Here is a 19,837-nt window from a genome sequence, read left to right as displayed (position 1 = left end):
TTACATTCTAATATGTGAAGCAGTTTTACCAATTGGCCTGGGTTCATCCAACAGCCAAATGGATCAAACTTCCCTAGATGGTCATGTTGACTCAGCCGCCTCCATGTCCCTGAGACTTCTCAACAGGTGCTCCAGAAACAGAGAGATGCTCACCAACTTCCACGAGTTACATCCCAATAGACCCATCATCACTGGGAAACACATTACAAGTCTTAGTACTTCGTTTTCTGAAAAGATGCTCAGAATGTTTCTAGCACACAATTAGGCAAAACTACCAATGCAATGCCCGTTTTATGACAGCGTGGACAAACAAGGTCATGTGCACACACAGCTCGGTAAGGTCTTGTCAACGTGATAGGACAGAAGACTACAATGAGGTTTTTCCGAGTTGCCCAGCACACACTGTGAGTCCACAATGGATTCCCTTATGACTGGGAGTTATGTCTCACAGCTGCTGCCCAGCACTTCTAGAAGGCATCTTCCCAACACATCAAAAATGCAGGGTGCTAATCCAAAAGACAGTATGGTTTCTATGGAACACATAGCTCTTCATACAACCTTGCCATAATTTGACTATTCATAAGTCAGGAGGCAGCTCTGATTAATACAACTGGAGAGATGAGGCAAGAGATGGAGTGTATGTGGCCCAGGTCATTATGGTCCAAACTGACCTGGAACTCACAATGCCCCTGACTCAGTCTACCGAATAGGTGGATGGATTACAAGTATGTGGCACTACCATATCTAGCATTCATAAAGACAAACAAACATACAGGTAGGGGTGGGATAACTAAGATCTTAGTCAAAAATGATCAAAACCTTTCCTCCATTTTGCTGCCCCTAGAAGGTTGACCACTGGAGTACACACTTGGATCCCTGCCTTTTGCCCAAATGAATGGATTATGCAGTGATCACAAAATATGAGTCGAATCCACTTAGTTCTAAGGTAGGTCCTGATTGGTGCTCTTATTTGTTTTGTTTTATTTTGTTTACTTTTTGTTTTTTGAGACAGGGTCTTACTATAGCCCTGGCTGGCCTTGAACTCACAGAGACCCTCCTGCCTCGGCCTCCTGGGTGCTGGGGTTAAAGGCGTGTGCCACCATGCCCAGTGTGACTGGCATATGTTTATGTAAACAGTCCTCCAGTAGTCAATTAACACCCAAAGAGAGTGTGTCCAGCAAGAGTTCCCCAGGGGCATCTGTCAGTGAGCAGGGAAGGGGGACCCTGTTTAGAAGGGTGTAACCGCTGTAATTACTGGATTCATTTTTATTACAGCCAGAGTTCACATCAACAACCAGAGGTTGGGCAAGTCAAAATAGAAAGGGGAGATGAACCAGTCAGGGCAGACGATTCTAAAGCAAAAGTCGGGTCAGCAGTCTTGTGCCTCAAACTTTGATGGCTTCTCGTTCCTGCCAGGACCACATCCAGACAAGACCTCCATAGAGACCCAGTTGTCTTCCATCAGCTCCCAGGGCTAGCCTGGTTCAATGCCTTCCTTCAGCCTTCCCTCCAGAGATCCCTAGGCCCTCACTCAGGCCACACCATGGCCCATTGTTCATCCACTCCCCCAGAGGCTGTGTTTGAGCGCCTCCTAGCCTCCTCTATAGGCCCACAGAAGCTCTCTGTCATTAGCTTTCTTTAGCTTTGCATGTTCAAACGTTGGTTTTTCCCCTTTAAGGAACATAGAGCCTTCCAGAGTTCTGCTCTTAGCCAGTTCCTAGAGCTCTTCAGAACTGTGGGGATACATGCCAGGAGCTGAGCCTCAGATGTAATAGATTGGCTGACTCACAGAACCTAAGGACCTACCCAGGCCCTTTTAACCTTTAATCCTAAACAGTGATGTCTTGATCTGATAAGGAAGACAAACTTCACAACTCTCTGATGAAGACTGTGTATGTAGTCCCATTCCCGTTTATTTTCCTTAATCCTGGATGTCATCATATTTTTAAATAATGGAAAAAAGTTTCCTGTGAGAACAATGTCGCTTGAAAACAACCCACTTGTAGTAGCAGAATTTGGCATGTATGCAAAAAGCAAAGAGCTCACTCAGATGTCTGAGTGAGCACGCATACGCTCTAGAGAGAAAAGAAATAGGCACCTGGGGTTGGTGAGATGCCTCAGTGGGGAAAGGCTCTGCCGTCAAGCCTAACAGCCTGAGTTCAATCCCTGGGGCTCACATGGTGGAAGGAGAAACATCCTCCACACTCATGCTATGGCATATGAATGCTCCACCCCTACATTACATAATGGTAAAAAAAAATAATGTAAGTGATAACAGGAAAGTTTATATTATCAAAATAAAATAAAAGCTTATTTTTAATTATAAAAATGAATTTATTTTAATTAAAAACAAAATTATATCTTTATAAAAATAAATTTAAAGTTTTACATATTTCTATTTATAATAACAGAAATTAAATTAAATTGAGTGCTTGACATTTACAAAATGGTTCTGCTGTAAACTCCAAAGCCACAGAAAAAAATGAAAACTATCATCCTCTATAACAGCACAAGTAATCCCAGCACTAAGAGGTTGAGGCAGGGAGATTCCCAGCCTAGGCCAGCCTGAGCTTGAAACAGATGTGGGGGGGGGGGTGGGGGTGGGGGTGGGGGGGGAGTAATGTTTGTCTGCTAGAAAAGGAATTGCAACTGGCATGATCTTTGCCAATTGTAAAGCATCCTGTATGGACTATGGGAGAGTATAAATAGTCTAAATAACAAAAATCAGTTGCTTTGCATCCCTTGGTCATTCATTGCCCTGTTTTTAGATGCTCCTTGAGAGAGAAACACTCCAGAGAATGCTTCGAGGTTCGCGGGTTTTTGTTTTGTTTTGGTTTGGTTTGGTTTTGATGTTTGCTGCTTTAATGGGTCTTCTAGACAAAGAGTGGAATTGCCTCAAGGAACTGAGTCTAAAAAGGTCTACTTCTCCTGTCCCTATTAACCCTCGTTCTCTCCTGTCTAGGGTAGGTGGGTTGGAAGGGAGGTAGAGGCACTGAAGAACCCCAAATAAAGTAGGTTTTAAAAAGATCAAAGCCTATGTGAGTTAGAAATGAGAGCCTCCCTACAGAAAGAAAAATATATGCAAGTATAAAACTAAAGGTAGGTGGGGCAGTGGTGGAAGCACATCTGAATCACTACGGTAGGCTACTATTACCACAGTCAAGAGCTGGTCCTGGAAGCTTTTCATTTTATTAAGAAAAAGAATCACACAGGAAATAATGTTTTGTGTTTCTTTTTTAATTCTGGCCTAAGAACAATGTGGCCTCATTTGTATTATGTTTCCCGAAGCTGCATCGATTGTTCACATTGGAAGAAAGAAACAAGCCGCCTGCCATGGATTTTCTTCAAACTTAAGAGCCTGTCACCTCACCAAACACCTTCACTTTTCTAAGAGACACCATCAGTAAGAAACACAGCGGGGACCAACACAATGCTCGCCTGTCAGATGGTAAAAGGGGGGAAAAAAAAACCCAACAGACTAGTACCTGTCACACAGTAAGTGTTCAATAATATTTCTTAAATAAATTACCTACTGAATTCTAACCTTGTAAGAAAGGAGGCCCAAATATACATTATTTTCAAGGGCGTACACATTTCCCCCAATTCTAACTATAGCCCAACTTTCTCCATCATGAATAAGCTGAACACCAAATCCCACTAGTACTCAAAATATTCATATACCAGGCATTGTGCTGGATCACTGATACAGCTGAAGCATTTTCAACCTTTTTGTAGCAAGATCCCAAACATTTCTCAGTAAGTCTAGATAGAATATTTAGTAAAGCTGGGCATGGTGGCACACATCTGTAATCCCAGCACTATGGGAGGCAGGGGCAGATGGATCTCTGTGCGTTTAAGGCTAGCCTGATCTACAAAGAAACCCTGTCTCAAAAAAAATCAAAAGAAACAAAACAAAAACAAAAACATTAGTGAAACTGATATACTAACCACAGTGGAGAAAGCTAATTTGGAATAGTAACTATTAGAAAAATACAAAGTCAAAAAAAAAAAAAAAAAAAAAAAAAAGAAAAAGAAAGAAAGAAAAAGAAAAAAAAATACAAAATCTACCATTTGACGTTCCCTGGGCAATTCTTGCAGTCTAGACTGTCTTTTCTTTTTCTTCTTCTTTTTTTTTCCTTTTGGTTTTTCTTTCTTTCTTTTTTATTTTAAGATTTATTTATTATTATGTATAGTGTGTGCCTGCATGCCAGAAGAGGGCACCAGATCTCATCATAGATGGTTGTGAGCCACCATGTGGTTGCTGGGAACTGAACTCAGGACCTTCAGAAGAACAGCCAGTGTTCTTAACCTCTGAGCCATTTCTCCAGCCCCTCCTTTTGGTTTTTCAAGATATGGTTTCTCTTTGTAGCCCTGGCTGTCTTGGACTTGTAAACCAGGCTGGCCTCAAACTCACAGCGATATGCCTGCCTCTGTCTCCCAAGCGCTGGGATTAAAGGCGTCCGCAGCCACCACCACCCAGCCAAACTCCATTTCTTAAGCCCTTTAGGTAGGGCACAGACAACACTCTCCACCCTAAGACTCCCTGAATCAGTGAGCCGGGGCGCTTTCCTGCCCGTGCCTGATCTCCAGCAACCCTCTAATGCTGTTAATGGATTTACCAGTCTCATCTAGCTTTAATGTCTGAGATACAGGTGTGCAAATAAAAAGTCCACATCTGTTTTTAGTTTATTTAATTTTGTTTGTGTACTGGTTTATTATCATTATTGTTGTTATTGTTATTAACAATAATATTTTGCAAATATGCGTGTAGCTGAGGATGACCTAGGAGTCTTGAGATTTCAGGCCTGGGCTACCACACCCTGATTTTTTTTTTTAATGATCTTCTGCATTTACATTATCTTCAGACATTTCAATTCAAAACACCCCTAACAGAGGTGACGGGTTTATATACGGGTTTGCAATCAGCATACAGCTTAGTTGGGCCCAGAACTAAACAAACAAAATGAACTCTGAACAGTCAAGACTGTCTCCCTCCAAACTCTCTTTGGGATTCCAGTGTTTTTTTTTGGGGGGGGGGTTTGTTTGTTTGTTTTTTCTAATGGTCTCTGGGAAGGGACCAGAACAATCCACACAGGCCATTCCCTTCAGCAGCAGCCACAGTCTCTCACCCAGTGAAGAGGCTGCTGAAGGCATCTGACCTACTCCAGCACCTCCCTAGGCCACACTGCACCTTAGAGGGAGACAGTGAAAGCTAACAGCACAGGAAGGCCAGCATCTGGCAGGACTGGGGCGGGGGGGGGGGGGGGGGGTCAGCCTGATCCCACACGCCCTTTCTATGCCTTTGATATTCAATGATCTGGGGGTGAGAGGAAGTGAAATATTTAAAACACATAACTCCACTCTAACAGACACACAAGTACCCCGAGACACTTAATAAATAGTGCATAAACAAAGAGATGATATAGTGAGATATTTATTTCTCAGTTATCCGGTCAGAAACTGCCATGGTGTTATGGCCTCTGTGATTTTTTAACTTGATGTAGCTGCATGAACTATAGACTATTTAAGCTAGTTATATCAGGGATGGAGTTGGAGTCAACTGATGGATCAATGAATGTGTTTGTGGAACATTACCTCTGCCCATTCTTGGAGGGAGGGAGGGAGGGAGGGAGAGAGAGAGAGAGAGAGAGAGGGAGGAAGAAAATGTTGGCCATCATACACTAGAATGAGTCTGTGTTGCTTGCTAGCATAGGCCTTATCAACTCTACCACAGCTGAAGAGAATCCAAATTGCTGTATGACACACTTGGATTTTCTCCTGCTAATAATTCCTCCTTCCTGCCCGTGACTGGCAGCCCTCTTCCACACTGCAGTAATGTGGGACAGCTAATTATCTACCAATCCACCTTGCTATTCCGCACTTGGCAACTTTTATCTGCGCAGGACAGCTGCACTCTGTGTGTTTGAAGTAACACGTCAGTCTCTACTAATGCAACAAGACTTACATCCCTAATGATGTCTCCACACTTTGAAGCAACAACTCAAAGCCTAATTAAAAATTCAGATTCATTCTCACCGGCTTGCTGAATGTTTTTTTTAACTGTCCTTCCACCAGAGCCTCGAAGTATCTTTTGAAACAGTCCATGCAAAAATAATATAAATTGTAAATTTTTTTTAAATTCCAAAGGAAGTCAAGAAAAATGGGGCTTGTGGTATTAAGCTCCGTGTCTTCTGACAATGGCCCTGGGTGGAAGAGACCACGACAGCACTGTAGATGAGGGTATAGGCCATGAGATGAGCTTCTCTGCAACTACCACAAAGCAAGTGCATCCAGGGAAGTCACAGGCTGCTTCGCAGTCTAGCCACTTGGTGCTTAGAGGTTGGAGCTTTCAAACTGTTATTAGCTTAGCCAACTGTGTCAAGTTTGAGGGGAAATCTATCTCTGGACCAAAAAAAAAAAAAAAGCAAGATTAAAAAAAAATTCTAATAACAAATGCCACTTACACTGTGGCATCACTGAGTCATGATATGTTGCAATGTCCACTAAAAGTAAGTGAGAGGACTTCATATTCCCAGTAATAGGGGAAAAAAATATAAGCCCTTTAATTCAATTTCAAAATAGATGTGGCCTAAAATGACAGGTGACATTCTCTCCTGTGTCTTTTATGTAAACAAACACTAGGAGACTAAAGCTGTTTTTCCGCTAACCTTTTCTCTAATGTTTCACCTTGTGTTCTTGTATTTATGTTGTCATTTTATTTATGCATTTCTTTCACCATTTTGCAGTGCTGAGAGGATTGAACCAAGGACCTCACGCATGCCAGGCCATTGCTCCACGGCTGAGTCCTATGCCCAGTCCCACCTTTTCTTTTGAATAAAGTGTTACTTTAGTATCAGGGGTTTTCAGTGCTGATCAGCAACTAACCAACCACATGTGCGCTCCTTTGGAACAGTCTCTAAGATCCCATGAGTCTCAGCAGCTCTGAACTGTCTTCAGTGCCTCAGTCAGTTAAAATCACCTAATCAGCGCCAAGCTAAACCATCACCTTCGTGATCTCAGGCACAAAGAAGCCAACCAAACCGTTTCCAAAGGCAGAAGGTTTTGTTTCTTTTCCCAATTCAGTGCAGTGGGAAATGGGACACCCACAGTATCATGGTGTGAGAATTGATCACAAAGTCCCATGACTAAAACTAGAGTCTAGAGCTACAACATATGACTAATGCAGGAGAGTCTCCCGCTGGCCAGCCTATCACTGGTCTATAGGTTCCAGGTAACACATCACCTGAGACTTGTTCAATATAAATAAATCAGAGTTATAGATTTGACCATCTCAGCCTTGGTACTCAATGACTAGACATTATCAGCAACAGGACAGTATAGACGGTAAGGCTGGTTCTGTAGGCTCTCTTGGGGATGTGGGGAAGCAGAGATGGAGCTTGAATCTTAAACCTCTTAGCTGAGTTTCTTATGTTCTAGGCTTGCTCCAGATTCTAGATTCCTCTCTCCAGGGCACACCATCTCCAAACCAAAGGATTTGGGCACATGAAGCAACTGATTCCCAACTAGCAGGGAAGATGCTACCTGCTATGTTGAAAGAGCAGGAAGTTCCACTTAGGGCGAGCTTTAGGAGAAATATGGTAGTCATATAGCTTTAGGAGAAATGTGGTAGTCATATAGCTTTAGGAGAAATATGGTAGTCATAGAGCTGTGCCAGAAGATCTAAGGCAGATAACTCAACTGGAATGGTAGTAAGTTCCTTTCTCATTCAAGCTAGTGGGAGTTAGGTATGTTGGTACCTGTCAGAAAGGAAGTCTTGACTGCTAAAAAGATCCTAGGGGGTCTGCCAACTTGACCTCTTCTTACCTGGCCAAGCTACCTACCACTCATGCCCTTTCGTCCCCTCCCACTAAACTTCAAATCCTAAATGATCTTTCCATTCTTCAACAAGAGCCTTCTGGGAAGGCTACTCTTTGACCACCCAACTTCCATTCATTCCAGACTAGAACCTTCATCAGACAAGTAAACATCCCTGACACACTTTCTTCAAGCACCCAGAACCTCTTAGAACTGTGTTACTTTGTATATTAGCTGATAGATATCTCAAGCAGATGAGTGCCATGCACAAAAGAAACACTGAATAAGCATTTGAAAGTCTTTATAATGACAAGGAGCTCATCTCTCAAGGTAATCCACTTTAGAACTTTTTGTCAAAAAGTTCTGCTCTATAATGACAGAAATTCTTTTCCAGCGGGCCTAAGAGCACTTGCTGCTTTTACAAGATAATCAAGTTCAGCTCCCAGAACCTGTGTCACAGCTGCCTGTGACTCCGACTACAGGGAGCCAAGGTCCTCTTCTAGCCTCCAGTGGTACCCACATGCAAATGTGACACACATGTAAACATAAATAAAGCTGAGGGAGGGAGGGAGAGGGAGGGAGGGAGAGAGAGGGAGGGAGGGAGGGAGGGAGAGAGAGAGAGAGAGAGAGAGAGAGAGAGAGAGAGAGAGAGAGGGAGGGAGGGAGGGAGGGAGAGAGAGAGGGAGGGAGGGAGAAAGTTCTCCATAACCTGCACATAAGCATTGCCTTTATTGGCCAGAACCCCTGATAATTCCACCCCAAATACCATAAACCAGTGGATCAGTCTTGCCTGCAGATGAATTTGGTTTGGCCCACACTGTTTAGTGTTATTATTATTGTTGTTGTTGTTGTTGTTGTTATTTTAATCTGAACTGTCAACATTTTACAAAGCAAAGCTTTCCTAGTTCTCCCAAAAAACAAAGTAGTGTTATGACACTAGCCTGGACAGTGTCCCCATCTTGGCTTTGGACAACCAGAATGGAAGCAGAGTAGCTGTGCCCTACTGCAGTGCTGGCAATTCCTTAGGGCTACAGTGTCCCACACCTTTCTCACTGACCTACACCCAGCCCACTTCCTTCCTTCTGCCCACCCAACTGACCTTGGGAAACTTTCGATGTGGCAACCCTGAGAGCACCATAAATCACAATTGTGGCAATTCTTTTCATTCGGTCCTGACAGCCCCAGTCGGTTTAGCCTCCCTGACAAGTGGGGAATGTATGGGAAAGATGCTAGATGCCCCCACCCCTTACTCCTGCATCCCTCAGTCCCCAATTCTGCAATGAGGGTTGCAGGCTCAGGCTACTCAGAAAACCAACAAGGAGGTGCATGGAGCAGCTCTTCCTCCTTAGTCTTCCTCAAAGGTCTCCCATGTTGAGCTGTCTTGGCCTTAATCACTATGACCTCTTCTAGAAGGGGAGGGAACAGAAAGGAGCAGATAGGCTCCCACTACATCAAAGCACATGTGCCTAAACCAAATGCCACTGCTAACAAGAACCCTCCCTGCCTCTGGGATAATAGGTGACTAGGAGGAGACCCAGAGGTATTCTACCCAGAAGGCTGGTCCATGGGCAAAAGTCCTAGCCATTTAAAATTCTATACAACAGGGACCCAAAAGAAAGAAAAGACTGTTATCACATATTTAACATAATAAACCAAATTCTAATTCAATTTGAAATGTTGCAAACAAAACTGTGGCAATTGCTTCCTATCACCTGGGGGAAGGGAAGAGCAGGTGGAGTTGGCAGTGAAACCAGCCTGACCACCCACTCTAGTGGTCACCAGCTGTTTAAAGCTGGAGACTCAAGATGTGTGCACTCCTAAACTATTTTCTTTGGTTTTGTACAGTCAAAAAAGGACAGCTTTTCAACAGCAAGCATAAGAGTAAATAAGTAACTACAAATTGCACATCTAGTACTTTCTTCAGAAACCCCAGAGGGTGGTTTGGCAGCACAGTGCTTGAGGTCTGCACATGATACCCAAGCAACTCTGGAACAGAAACCCAGCCTCACTGAAAACCCAGCATCTGTGGAGGCGATGGGCTCTGGGCTCTGGCAGGAGCTGCAGGCTTCTGCATTCTCCGCTTTACAGTCTCACACTGAGCAGACTAAGCCCATGTTTACATACTTATATTTCTACTTATTGAATACTCTTCTGCAGACAGAGCCCTGTGCTAGCTAGGTTTTAGTTTTAGTCCTGTTGGAGGTTTTTGTTGTCTGGTTTTTATTTGTTTATTTGTTTTTCCTTAAAATATATCCCCTCCTCCCCGTAAACTACATGAAATTAGAAGACATGGGAGTGCAGACAGGTTTAATAACATTCAGGAAGTTACATAACTGATGATTGGCTGAGTCAAAATTGCTGTCACTGTTGTACCCGTGATATTCTGAGGTTTAATAGATTCCTACAGAGTCCAAGAAGATGCTCAATGAATTCCACTCCACCTCCTAGCAAAAGTGGAATTCTGGAAGGCTCTCACCTAACCCACCCACTTAGGCTGAAGGAATCAACTTGGCAAGCAGCACCCAGAAATAGCACGTTCATGTTATGAAGTGTGAAACCATGGCCTTCCCTTTCCCAAGCCCGAGTACAACTCAAGCAAGGCTGGCAAGGAAGCTAATGAGCACAAGGGCTGGAGCCAGCAAAGGCGGCCAGCAGTGCAGAGGAAGTGCAGCCAGTACTAAGACAGCAGCAGTCTGCAGAAGGCATTCCATATGTTTTTCCTTGGGCTCATTCTTAAGTTCAAGTTCAACTTAGAGTCACCTAGAATGGTTCAGCTTTCTTCTTGCCCTTATATCCAGTTCTAGAAGGAAGATATAGCAATGTTCCTACTAAGACCTTATACACAAACACACTGAGGAACGATTATTTGCAAATATTTCTCTTCTAAAATAGTCTGTAGTACATAAATATGCATGTAAGTCATTCAAAATCAGGTCATGCCTAGGATAGTACACAAGATAGAGTTTAAAAAAAAAAACTATAAGCCTCGCCTGAATATAACTGAATCAGCATGCAGTTGCAGTGCAACAACATCAAAGCACAGTCACCACAGAGGAACAAAGGTGGCCAAAGAAATGAGGTATCACATGGCTCTATATGGAGAGGCGGAGTCAGGGCCAGCCTCCTTGTGAAGGTTCAAATACACTAAGCAGCCTCCTCATCCAATGCCCCAAAGAGATGAGCGATGTCTGAGGATGCTGATCTGCCCACAGTGGAGGCTGCAGCTTCCACTTTCAGGGCCAGCCTCTGTATATGGACATTCCACTGAAAGGGCCAAAGTAGCTAACTGCTTTGGTGACCACAGGAACAGAACAAGGCTGTTCTGTGGCCCTGCGATGCCATCTTCATCTCTCTCTCTCTGCTACAGCACTCACCACCACCTTTTAGGGCCTTTAGGCCTTGTCAAACCATCCTATCACTGCTTCCTTTTGTGTCTGTATCTATCACTGGCTGAGAGACTAGGATAGGCATAGGCCAAGCTATTGTCACCTTGTATCACCACCAAGGTCTAATTAACCCAAGAGAAGAAGCCTTGTACTCCAAATTTGTTAGAGATATTAAAAAAAAAAAAGCAAAAAAGCAATGGTTTGTGTGGCTTGTGCACTGCTGTTTTGCCACATGAAAAGGCTTTCCTGTCACTTGGAGCTAAGCTCACTATTTACAACACTGCTATTTTCAATGGACACTTCCACCAAGCCAGGTCCTTCTGATCCTGAACTCACCCTACCCTGGCTGCTGCTCTTTAATTGAGATGAATCTCCAACTTGCACTTCTGATGATATTTTTTTCTGAAAGGAATCCCCGCCTCTTTCTCTTCACAGATCCCGTACAGCAGCTGTCTGACCAACCTGCTGGTGTGTCAGCCAAGTTCACAGCAAGTGTGCCCAGCCAGCCCAGTTAACACCAAGGGGGCACACTGGCCCTGAGCCAGACTCTTGCAGATAGGAAGCCTCAATTGTCATATAATGTTAAGTGGGCTTATGAAATGCCTAGTGAAATAGCTCCCAGGGTAGACATGCCTTCTAACAAGCAAGCACTGGAGAGTAAGCATTTTAACTGTGCAATCTTAGCTCTTCTTTAAGGCCAGTTGTTATCGATCTTCCTCATCTTGAGACCCTTTAATACAGTTCCTCATGTTGTGGTGACCCCCAACCATAAAATTATTTCTGTTGCTACTTCATAACTGTAATGTTGCTACTGTTATGGACCGTAGTGTAAATATCTGTGTTTTCCAATAGTCTTAGGTTACCCCTGTAAAAGGATCATTCAACCCCAAAAGAAGCTTTGACCAACTGCTGATTAAGGCCAGTCCTTTTAGAGGCTATGCAGGAGTAGAATATTGTCTTGTTATTCCATAAACACCTACTCAGGACATTTTCAAGGGTTTTTGAAAGCATCGAAAAACTATTCTACCCATCAACATTTCTCAGTCACAGCTTTGCACTGGCAGGTGCCTTCATGTGCTGTGTCCCATCCAAGCCGCAGAGCAGAGCTTAGAAAGAACCAACAACAATAAAATTACCCAATGAGCAGTTGGCCTCTCTGGAATTCAGGCCTCTGGACGGACACCCGACATCGGGCTCTTTCAACCACACTTCTTGCACAGTGAATACACAGAAACAAGTCTCCCCAAATACCATCCCTTCCTGCTCCTCAGACCCCAGCATTGAGGGCTTCAGTGCAGCACACTCCCGAGGAGACAATGATTAGGATTCTGACTTTTCCCCCAGGATCTATGATGTCTGCCGCTAGGGAGGTACAGCTTTTTCCCAGTTACACTGATTAGTGTAAACCACACTGTTTGGGAAATTTGGGACATCATTTTAAAAGAGCAACGATAAACATGAAAACAAAAACATGAGTAGATAGCCCCAGTTGGAAAATGTTTCCAAGAAGATTTGTAAAACAAACTGCTTTTCAAAGTGTCTTCTCTATGGGCAGGTACATGAGCTCTGTCATGGGAAACTGAAAGGCTTTTTTCCCCCTTTGTGAGATTACCTGGTAGAGCCTCTGTGAGCATCATGTGCCGCTATTGGGGCTTCAACAAAACATCAGGCCTCACTGGGAAGCTACTTTTCAAATTCTCAAAATGAAGAGTTGCTTTTGGAAAATTTCGGCAGCAAAACAACTTAAAGGCCTGGAAATTGGCTTTAAAAAATTAACAGGTCTACAGATAGTTTCTCATAAAATGCCAGTGTTAAATAAAAGGAGTCAATCCCGTCACTGCGGGCGGGGGTGGGGATGAGGGGTGTCATATGTGCAGACACTCTCTTCCTGCAAAGGGAGAAAACCTTGCTGCCCCAGGCATCTCTGTGCGGGAATCACCCACGTGGGCTGTTTGTCCCTGAACCACTGACTGGGTCTATATCTGCAGAATGCACATTCCAGAACCGAGGGCATAGCATCTGGCCTATATTCATTTTGCATCCAGTGAACAAACCCCAAAGCTCAAAAACTCTGAGTTAAGAGACAGAAAGCACTGGCTGGCATTGGATTTATTATAACAATTACTTCTCCCAAGGCTGGCAGCCCAGCCGTTTTAAAAGGGTACTCTCCCAATAAGTTCCCAGATAGGAGCAAGTGGCAGATTAATGCAGGGCTCAAGAGGAGGAATTTAAATATAGTAAGCACCTCTCCTTTCAAAAAAGGAGAGAAGCCACTTACTTTTGGCCAGACAAAACCCTGTCCACAGGAGGTCCGTTTTCACAATGAGGTTGCAAAGGTGTGAAAGAGAGGCCAGTTGCAAGGAGATAAAGGGCCATTTGGGCGCACCCCCCCTCCCCGGACTTTTTTTTTTCCCTAAAGTGTCTAAAGTGTCTTCCTACCTGAATAACAATGTGGCAGCATCACCTTTTGTCAAGGAGCTGGGTGCTGCCTGAATCTCAGAAGTGGGGTGCAGGGGTGCCATCCCTGGTCCTCTCCAGAGACAGGGTGAAGGTGGCAAAGGCTGCCTAATCCTGAAAGCAAAAACCCCCAACTGCCACACATGAAATCCCTTTTGCTAAAAGAGGATCCTCTGAGGGAAAACACAATTCTGTTCGTGTCTAAATGAACGCATTCACCAAAGCAAAGCAGATCTGGAAGTCTTTCATTGCCTCCACTGCTAGGAGGTCAGGGAGTCAGCAACCAGAAAATACACATGGAAAAAAAATGAAAACTGAACCTAAATCTAAAAGAGGTGATAGGAAGCAATTGAGAGATGCGCTATAAAAGAGTAGCTCTTATCATGGAAATTAAGAAAATTCCATTCCCCAGCCTGTCAAGGCCGGGTTTCTGTAAATTTGCCCTCCCAGCAAAGCACTTCTCCCCCACCTTAGAAAAACTAGCGTGGAGAAGATCTGTGGAACTTGTTTTGAGCAAACTGCAACCTCTTGAGGGCTTTTTAAATTTAATTTTATTTTTAAAAGAAAGCCGTCAGAAACCTGATTCCCAAAAAGAAGCAAAACACATCGCTCGTGGGAGGTGGAATGGTCACTCTAGGTTCAAATTCAGAAATCTATTCTAAGTCCACATTCCTGAAAACTTCACTCTTCGGAAGACCAACCCCCCCCCACCACCACCATTATTGCAGAAATGCAGTTGTGTGGGAAAACCGGCTGTTTAGCCGGCTTCGTACCAGGAATGTCATCTCCACAGCTCGTAATTGAGTGGGCCTTCTTTGCCAAGAAGATGAGAATAACGGCGCGATAGGATCTCCAGGTGGTTGCTGTCTAGCAATTTTTACAACTGTGGGTTATTAGCACCATCGTCAGAAATCCTTATCAGCCAAAGGCAATTAATCTACAACCCTGAGGAAGGCCGAAAAGGTAAACACACGGAGAAAAATGGAAACCCCATTCACCTTGTCCTTCCTAGCCAAGGCACACACACAAACCAAAAATTACACAGCGGACAACACGCGACGGAGGGCCGCAAGAGCGGGAAGCAACGGAGTCCTACAGGGACTAAAGCCGGGGATCCGCCAGGCCAGCCCCTCCCCTCCCCCCAAAGCGGCGGGGCAAGGAGAATGAGCCCTGGTTGCTGGGCCGCCCGGATCCCCGCGGTCGTGCGGCCCCCGCGGACGCTCCACCTTCCCTTCCTCGTCCACCCGTACGCCAGGGTCTCCAGGATGCTGAGAGGTTTCAATGGGGGGCAGAGTAGAAGGCCTTGGGGAATGCCCCGAGCCGGGCGGGACGCGCTGCCTTGGGATAGGGACACAAAGAGGTAAAGGGAGTTTGCAAGAGTGACGGGTAAAAACAAATCTGCAAACTGGGGGAAGGAGGTGCAGGCAGAGCAATGGACCCTCAGGCAACATAAAAGGGGCCGGGGCTAAGGAGAGGGGGAAGTGGGCGCGGGGCAGAGGCTCCGCGGGACAGAGAGGACTCGATGTGGTGGAGTCTGTAGGAGATTAGGGGTCCTGCAGCCCGCAAGAGCACTCTGTGCACTGCCCCCGGGCTCTGCGCAGCGGGAGAGCACTGCAAGTGAGACGGCGGGAAGGGGTCGCTTACCTGCATGGTGACCACCCCCAGCTCCTCCGCAGCCAGTCTCCGCATCTGGCTCGCCAGCACTTGCGCCTCGTCCAGGATGGAGAAGTCGGCGTCGGCCACCGGGCCCAAGATCCAACATGTCACCAGGCAGAGCAACCAAAGGGGCTGCCGCGGGGCCACAGGCCAGCCGGGGAAGTGGGGACAGCGGCGGACCAGAGCGGCCGTCTTCACCGTCTCCTCTTCCTCGGGCTCACGGGCCATGCCGCCTCTTGCCACTCCCGGCCGACGGGATCCGGGTGCTGGCCCCGGGGAGGCGCAGCCCGCCAAACTTTCCTAGTCTCCGGCACTCCCGGCTCCGCTGCGCGGCGGCGGCTGGCAAACTTAGGGGGCGCCCGGCTGCAGCGCGGACGCGCGGGCGGCCACCATCGCCCGGCAGCGGCGGCTCCGAGACAGCGGCGCCCTAAGGCCGGGGCGGCTAGGAGCAGCGGGCGGAGCCGCGCCTTCGCTTCCCCAAGTCCGGGCGCAGCTCGGAGACTGTGGCGGCGCGGCTGGGGCGGTCTCCCGGCGAAGGGAGAGAGGGAGGTTTAAAGACCTAAGTGAGAGAAGAGAAAAGAAAGAAAGCAGCGAGGGGAAAGGGAGGTGTCTGGTGCCACCACGCTGCACTCCGGCTCCGCCGCCGCCGCCGCCGCGGCTGCGGTGATTTATGGAAAGAGGAGGGAGGCGGGGAAAGTCCCGCGCTCGCCCCTCCCCTCCCTCTTGCGTGGGGTGACGCCCTGAAAAGCTGGGGGCCTGGGACGTTGGGGGACCTCACTTCCACAGGACCCTTCTGGCTTGGGAAGGGGACCATTGGGACCTTCTCATGACTGGCCTGACAAGCCTCACCCGCTCTCCTCTTCTCGGCCTGTGCAGGGGATCTCGGGTTCCAGGCGTTCCGGGTTCCACTCTCCCACCACCCAAAGTCCCTTTTAAGTTGGAGAACTCTGCCTTTCTCCTGACAGAGACCTGGGGAGGAAGCAAATATCATGTGAGCTTCCACACTGTTTTCTTCGGTGTTAATAGTAACAATAGCTCGCCCTCGTGGGCGTAGCGTACTTGGTTTCTAACCAGCTATTGTGTGCCCAGCAATGTACTCTGGGGTCTACACTCAGTATGTGTGACTTATTATCCTTTAGTCCCAGGACGTCCCTAGGAGGTTGTATCTTGATCCCGAATTTTTAGGTAACAAACACTGAGAACTTAGGGCGTTGCAACAAATAGCTGAAGGTCACCTACGAATAAGCGACTGACCTAGAGTTTAAGCACAAGTATTATTTTCAGGCCTTTTGCTCTAACCTTCCACTGAGTCTCTCTCTCTCTCTCTCTCTCTCTCTCTCTCTCTCTCTCTCTCTCTCTCTCTCTCTCTCTCTCTCTCTCTCCCTTCCTCCTTCCCTCCCTCCCTATCTTTCTCTGTCTCTCTCTTTCTGACTCCATTATGAGCAAAAATAAAAATAAACGAAAACAAGCTGAAGTGGAGCCCTTAGCTCCCACCTGCTCTCCTAAAGCACAGGTAGGCAAGGCTAACTTTCTGGTTAGCTCCCAGCTTCTCGATCAGGCTCTCTGAGAACCAGCACATGGAAAAAGTGGGTGACACCATGTGTGCTGTAGGGTGGGTGTAAGTGTCTGTGTATGAAGCCTTCATTCTCTTTCCCACAGACTATGAATCTGCTGCTTCTAGGGTCCCAGAAAGCACAGCGGTTGGGTGGGCAGATGTGGCGGTTTAAATGACAATGCCCCTCCCCCCCCCCCCCCATTGCTCATCTATTTGAATACTTGCTCTCCAATTTTGGACTGTTTGGGAAATATTAGGAGGTGTAGTCTGGTTAGAGGAGGCAGGGTGGGGTGGGGTGGGGTGTCTTTGAGGCTTTAAAGGCCAGTCCCAGTCAGCTCTCTCTGCCTCATGGCTATGTCTAGAGACCGGAGCTCTCAGCTACTACTCCAGCAACATGCCTGCCTGTTGTCCGTGTCCCCTCCCCGCCTCCCGCCCCATGACAGGCCTTGGACTCCAATTCTCCGGAACCTTGAGCCGCAAATTAAACATTTTATTTTGTAAGTTGTCTTGCTCGTCAGGTTTTATCATTGCAATAGAAAAGTAACAAATACAAACAGGTTATAGGATTTGCCTGGTGCTAAATACCAGATGAAATGCAGGAAAAGAAGCCATATTTGCTATTGTTGTACTTGATCGTAGCATCTTCCGGTTTCCCTCTTTGATAGTAAGAGTGCAGTGTTGAGGACTAAGCTTCTGGGCTGAAGAGAGAACTCGGTCAATAAGATGCCTACTACATGAGTTTAGATCACCAGATCTAAAGTAAACAGTAGGCATGGTTGTGTTTCTTTGTAACAAGGTGTAGATGAGGGCCTGGAGAGATGGTGGCTCAGAGATTAAGAGCACTGCTTGCTGTTACAAAGGTCCTGAGTTCAATTCCCAGCAACCACATGGTGGCTCACAATCATCTATAATGAGATCTGGTGCCCTCTTCTGGTGTGTAGGCATACATACAGGCAAAACATTGCATACTAAAATAAATAAATAAATAAATAAATTTTAAAAAAATGTGTAGGTGAGGGGATGGCAGAGACAGGTGGGTCCAGCAAAGCCAACCTGAGCTCTGGGCCCAATGAGGAACCCTGTCACAAATAGATAAGTGGGGAGTGATTGAGGACAACACCCAAGGTCAACTTCTGCCATCCACCCTCTCCTACCACCTTCATCAAGCACAAGAGCGCACATTTCTGCAGCTTCTCTTGCAAATATTCCGAGGGCCCATCTTACCTCACTGAGATCATTTCCCTCTGCAGTTTCCCAGGTTGTAAGGTTTCTGTCATTTTAGCATGTTTTCACTGTGTGGCCCATTTAATGACAGCCCAATCGTGCCAGCGCCATCCTTTACTATCTGCGGTGTTCATGGTGTTTTATACTAACGCAGGCCTCTTGAATGCAAACTTCAGTCACCTCTACACCAAGTGCATAGGCACAGAGTATGTCCTGGGAAATGGGGTAAGGAGCTTGTGTGTTCTGAGCTGTTGTTGGATCATGGGATATGCATGTTACACTCTCAACCCCACAAGTCTTAAGTGCCAGCACAAGCTTTAAGGCAGCTACTGAGATGGTGACTCATATGTCCTAGAGTTATAACGTTTAGCTCAGTAGGGTCTCAATATGCGAGAAAGAGCACATGACTATTCGTACTGAACCAATGGGGGAAAGCCTATAGTTATTGGCTCAAGGTTAAAGAATAAAGTTTTTGATGACGGTGTCAGTGTGTACCCTGGGTCTACGGTGTTTCTGATCTTTAACTCTTTGTTGTCAGAGAGAGCATATATATGCACTGTGTTAGTTACATTTCTAGTGCTGTGATAAGCTCCACAACCCAAAGCAACTTGATGGCGAAAGGATGTATTTGCCTTACCTATCTCAAGTCACAGTCTACTACAGCAAGCCAAGGCAGGAACGTGGAGGCAGGAGCTGGCACAGAGGCCATAAAGGAGTGGTGCTTACTGGCTTGAACCCCATGGCTTGCTCACATTGCTTTTTTATGTATCTCAGGATTACTTGCCCAAGGGTGGCCTAGCTTCTTCCCCATCAATCCTTAGTCAAGGAAATGCCCTAGAGACTTATCTTCAGTCCAAAGGTTTTTTGGTTTTGTTTTGTTTTTTTCTGCCTGGAGGTAGTGGTGCATGCCTCTAATCCCAGCACTTGGGAGCCAGGGGCAGGTGGACCTATGAGTTTGAGGCCAACCTGGTCTACAGAGTAAGCTCCAGGACAGCTAGGGCTACACAGAGAAACCCTGTCTCAAAAAACAAACAAACAAACAAGATTTTTTTTCCCCACTGGGTGCTGGTGGTGGTGCATAAGTTTTAGGCCAGCCTGATCTACAGAAAAAGTTCCAGGACAGCCAGGAGCTACCCAGTGAGACCCTGTCTCAAAACTGCCCCCCCCACACACATAAAGCTAATTAATATCTCCTCTTCTCACACATGTCTAGGTTTGTGACAAGTTGATAAAAACAAATAAACAAGACAAAACAGTAGAATACATATTGATCAAAGTGTGTCAGTGGATAAAACACCCATTCTTTAATGTTTTCAGTGCATATCAGTGAAGCCATCTATGCATTGACCCCGTGTCAGCGTTAAAAATGGCTTTCTGATAAAGCAACTCATTAGAACAAGATAGGCAGGCAGGCAACATCAAGCCAGTCAATAACATATGTACCAAAATGTTTGTTTGGACAAATCTTTATTCTCAAATATTTTATTAAGATATACAAGAAGGGGAGGCAGGTGTGGCAGCAAATGCCTATAATTCTACCACTCCAGGGGCGGAGACCAGAGGATTATAGTACATAACAGTGATCTCCATCAAAACTACACCAGCAATGGGGGCGGGGGACAGCCTGGCAACCATTATTCAACCATCATATATATAAAGGGAATAATGGTATGTACATACATATGTATACACAAATGTTAGAATATACATATGTATTCTCTGGCATATATTAGAGAATACATGG

General features: G+C 45.9%; 1 protein-coding gene across 1 annotated transcript in view; it reads right to left on the bottom strand.

Annotated features, from left to right (window-relative positions):
- The window catches only part of CACHD1 (cache domain containing 1), a 235,500-nt gene extending 218,873 nt beyond the window's left edge, over positions 1-16,627 (bottom strand). Inside the window, exon 1 of the mRNA XM_084784427.1 lies at positions 15,303-16,627. Coding sequence (XP_084640553.1) covers positions 15,303-15,542 — 240 coding nt within the window. The 5' untranslated portion in view covers positions 15,543-16,627. The remainder of the gene's footprint in view (positions 1-15,302) is intronic.
- Between the last annotated feature and the right edge of the window lie 3,210 nt (positions 16,628-19,837).

The sequence above is a fragment of the Acomys minous genome, assembly GCF_964271855.1.
Source record: "Acomys minous genome assembly, chromosome: 6".
Taxonomy (NCBI): domain Eukaryota; kingdom Metazoa; phylum Chordata; class Mammalia; order Rodentia; family Muridae; genus Acomys; species Acomys minous.
Note: the sequence above shows the minus strand (reverse complement) of the source record. Positions and strands in the feature narration are given on the sequence as shown.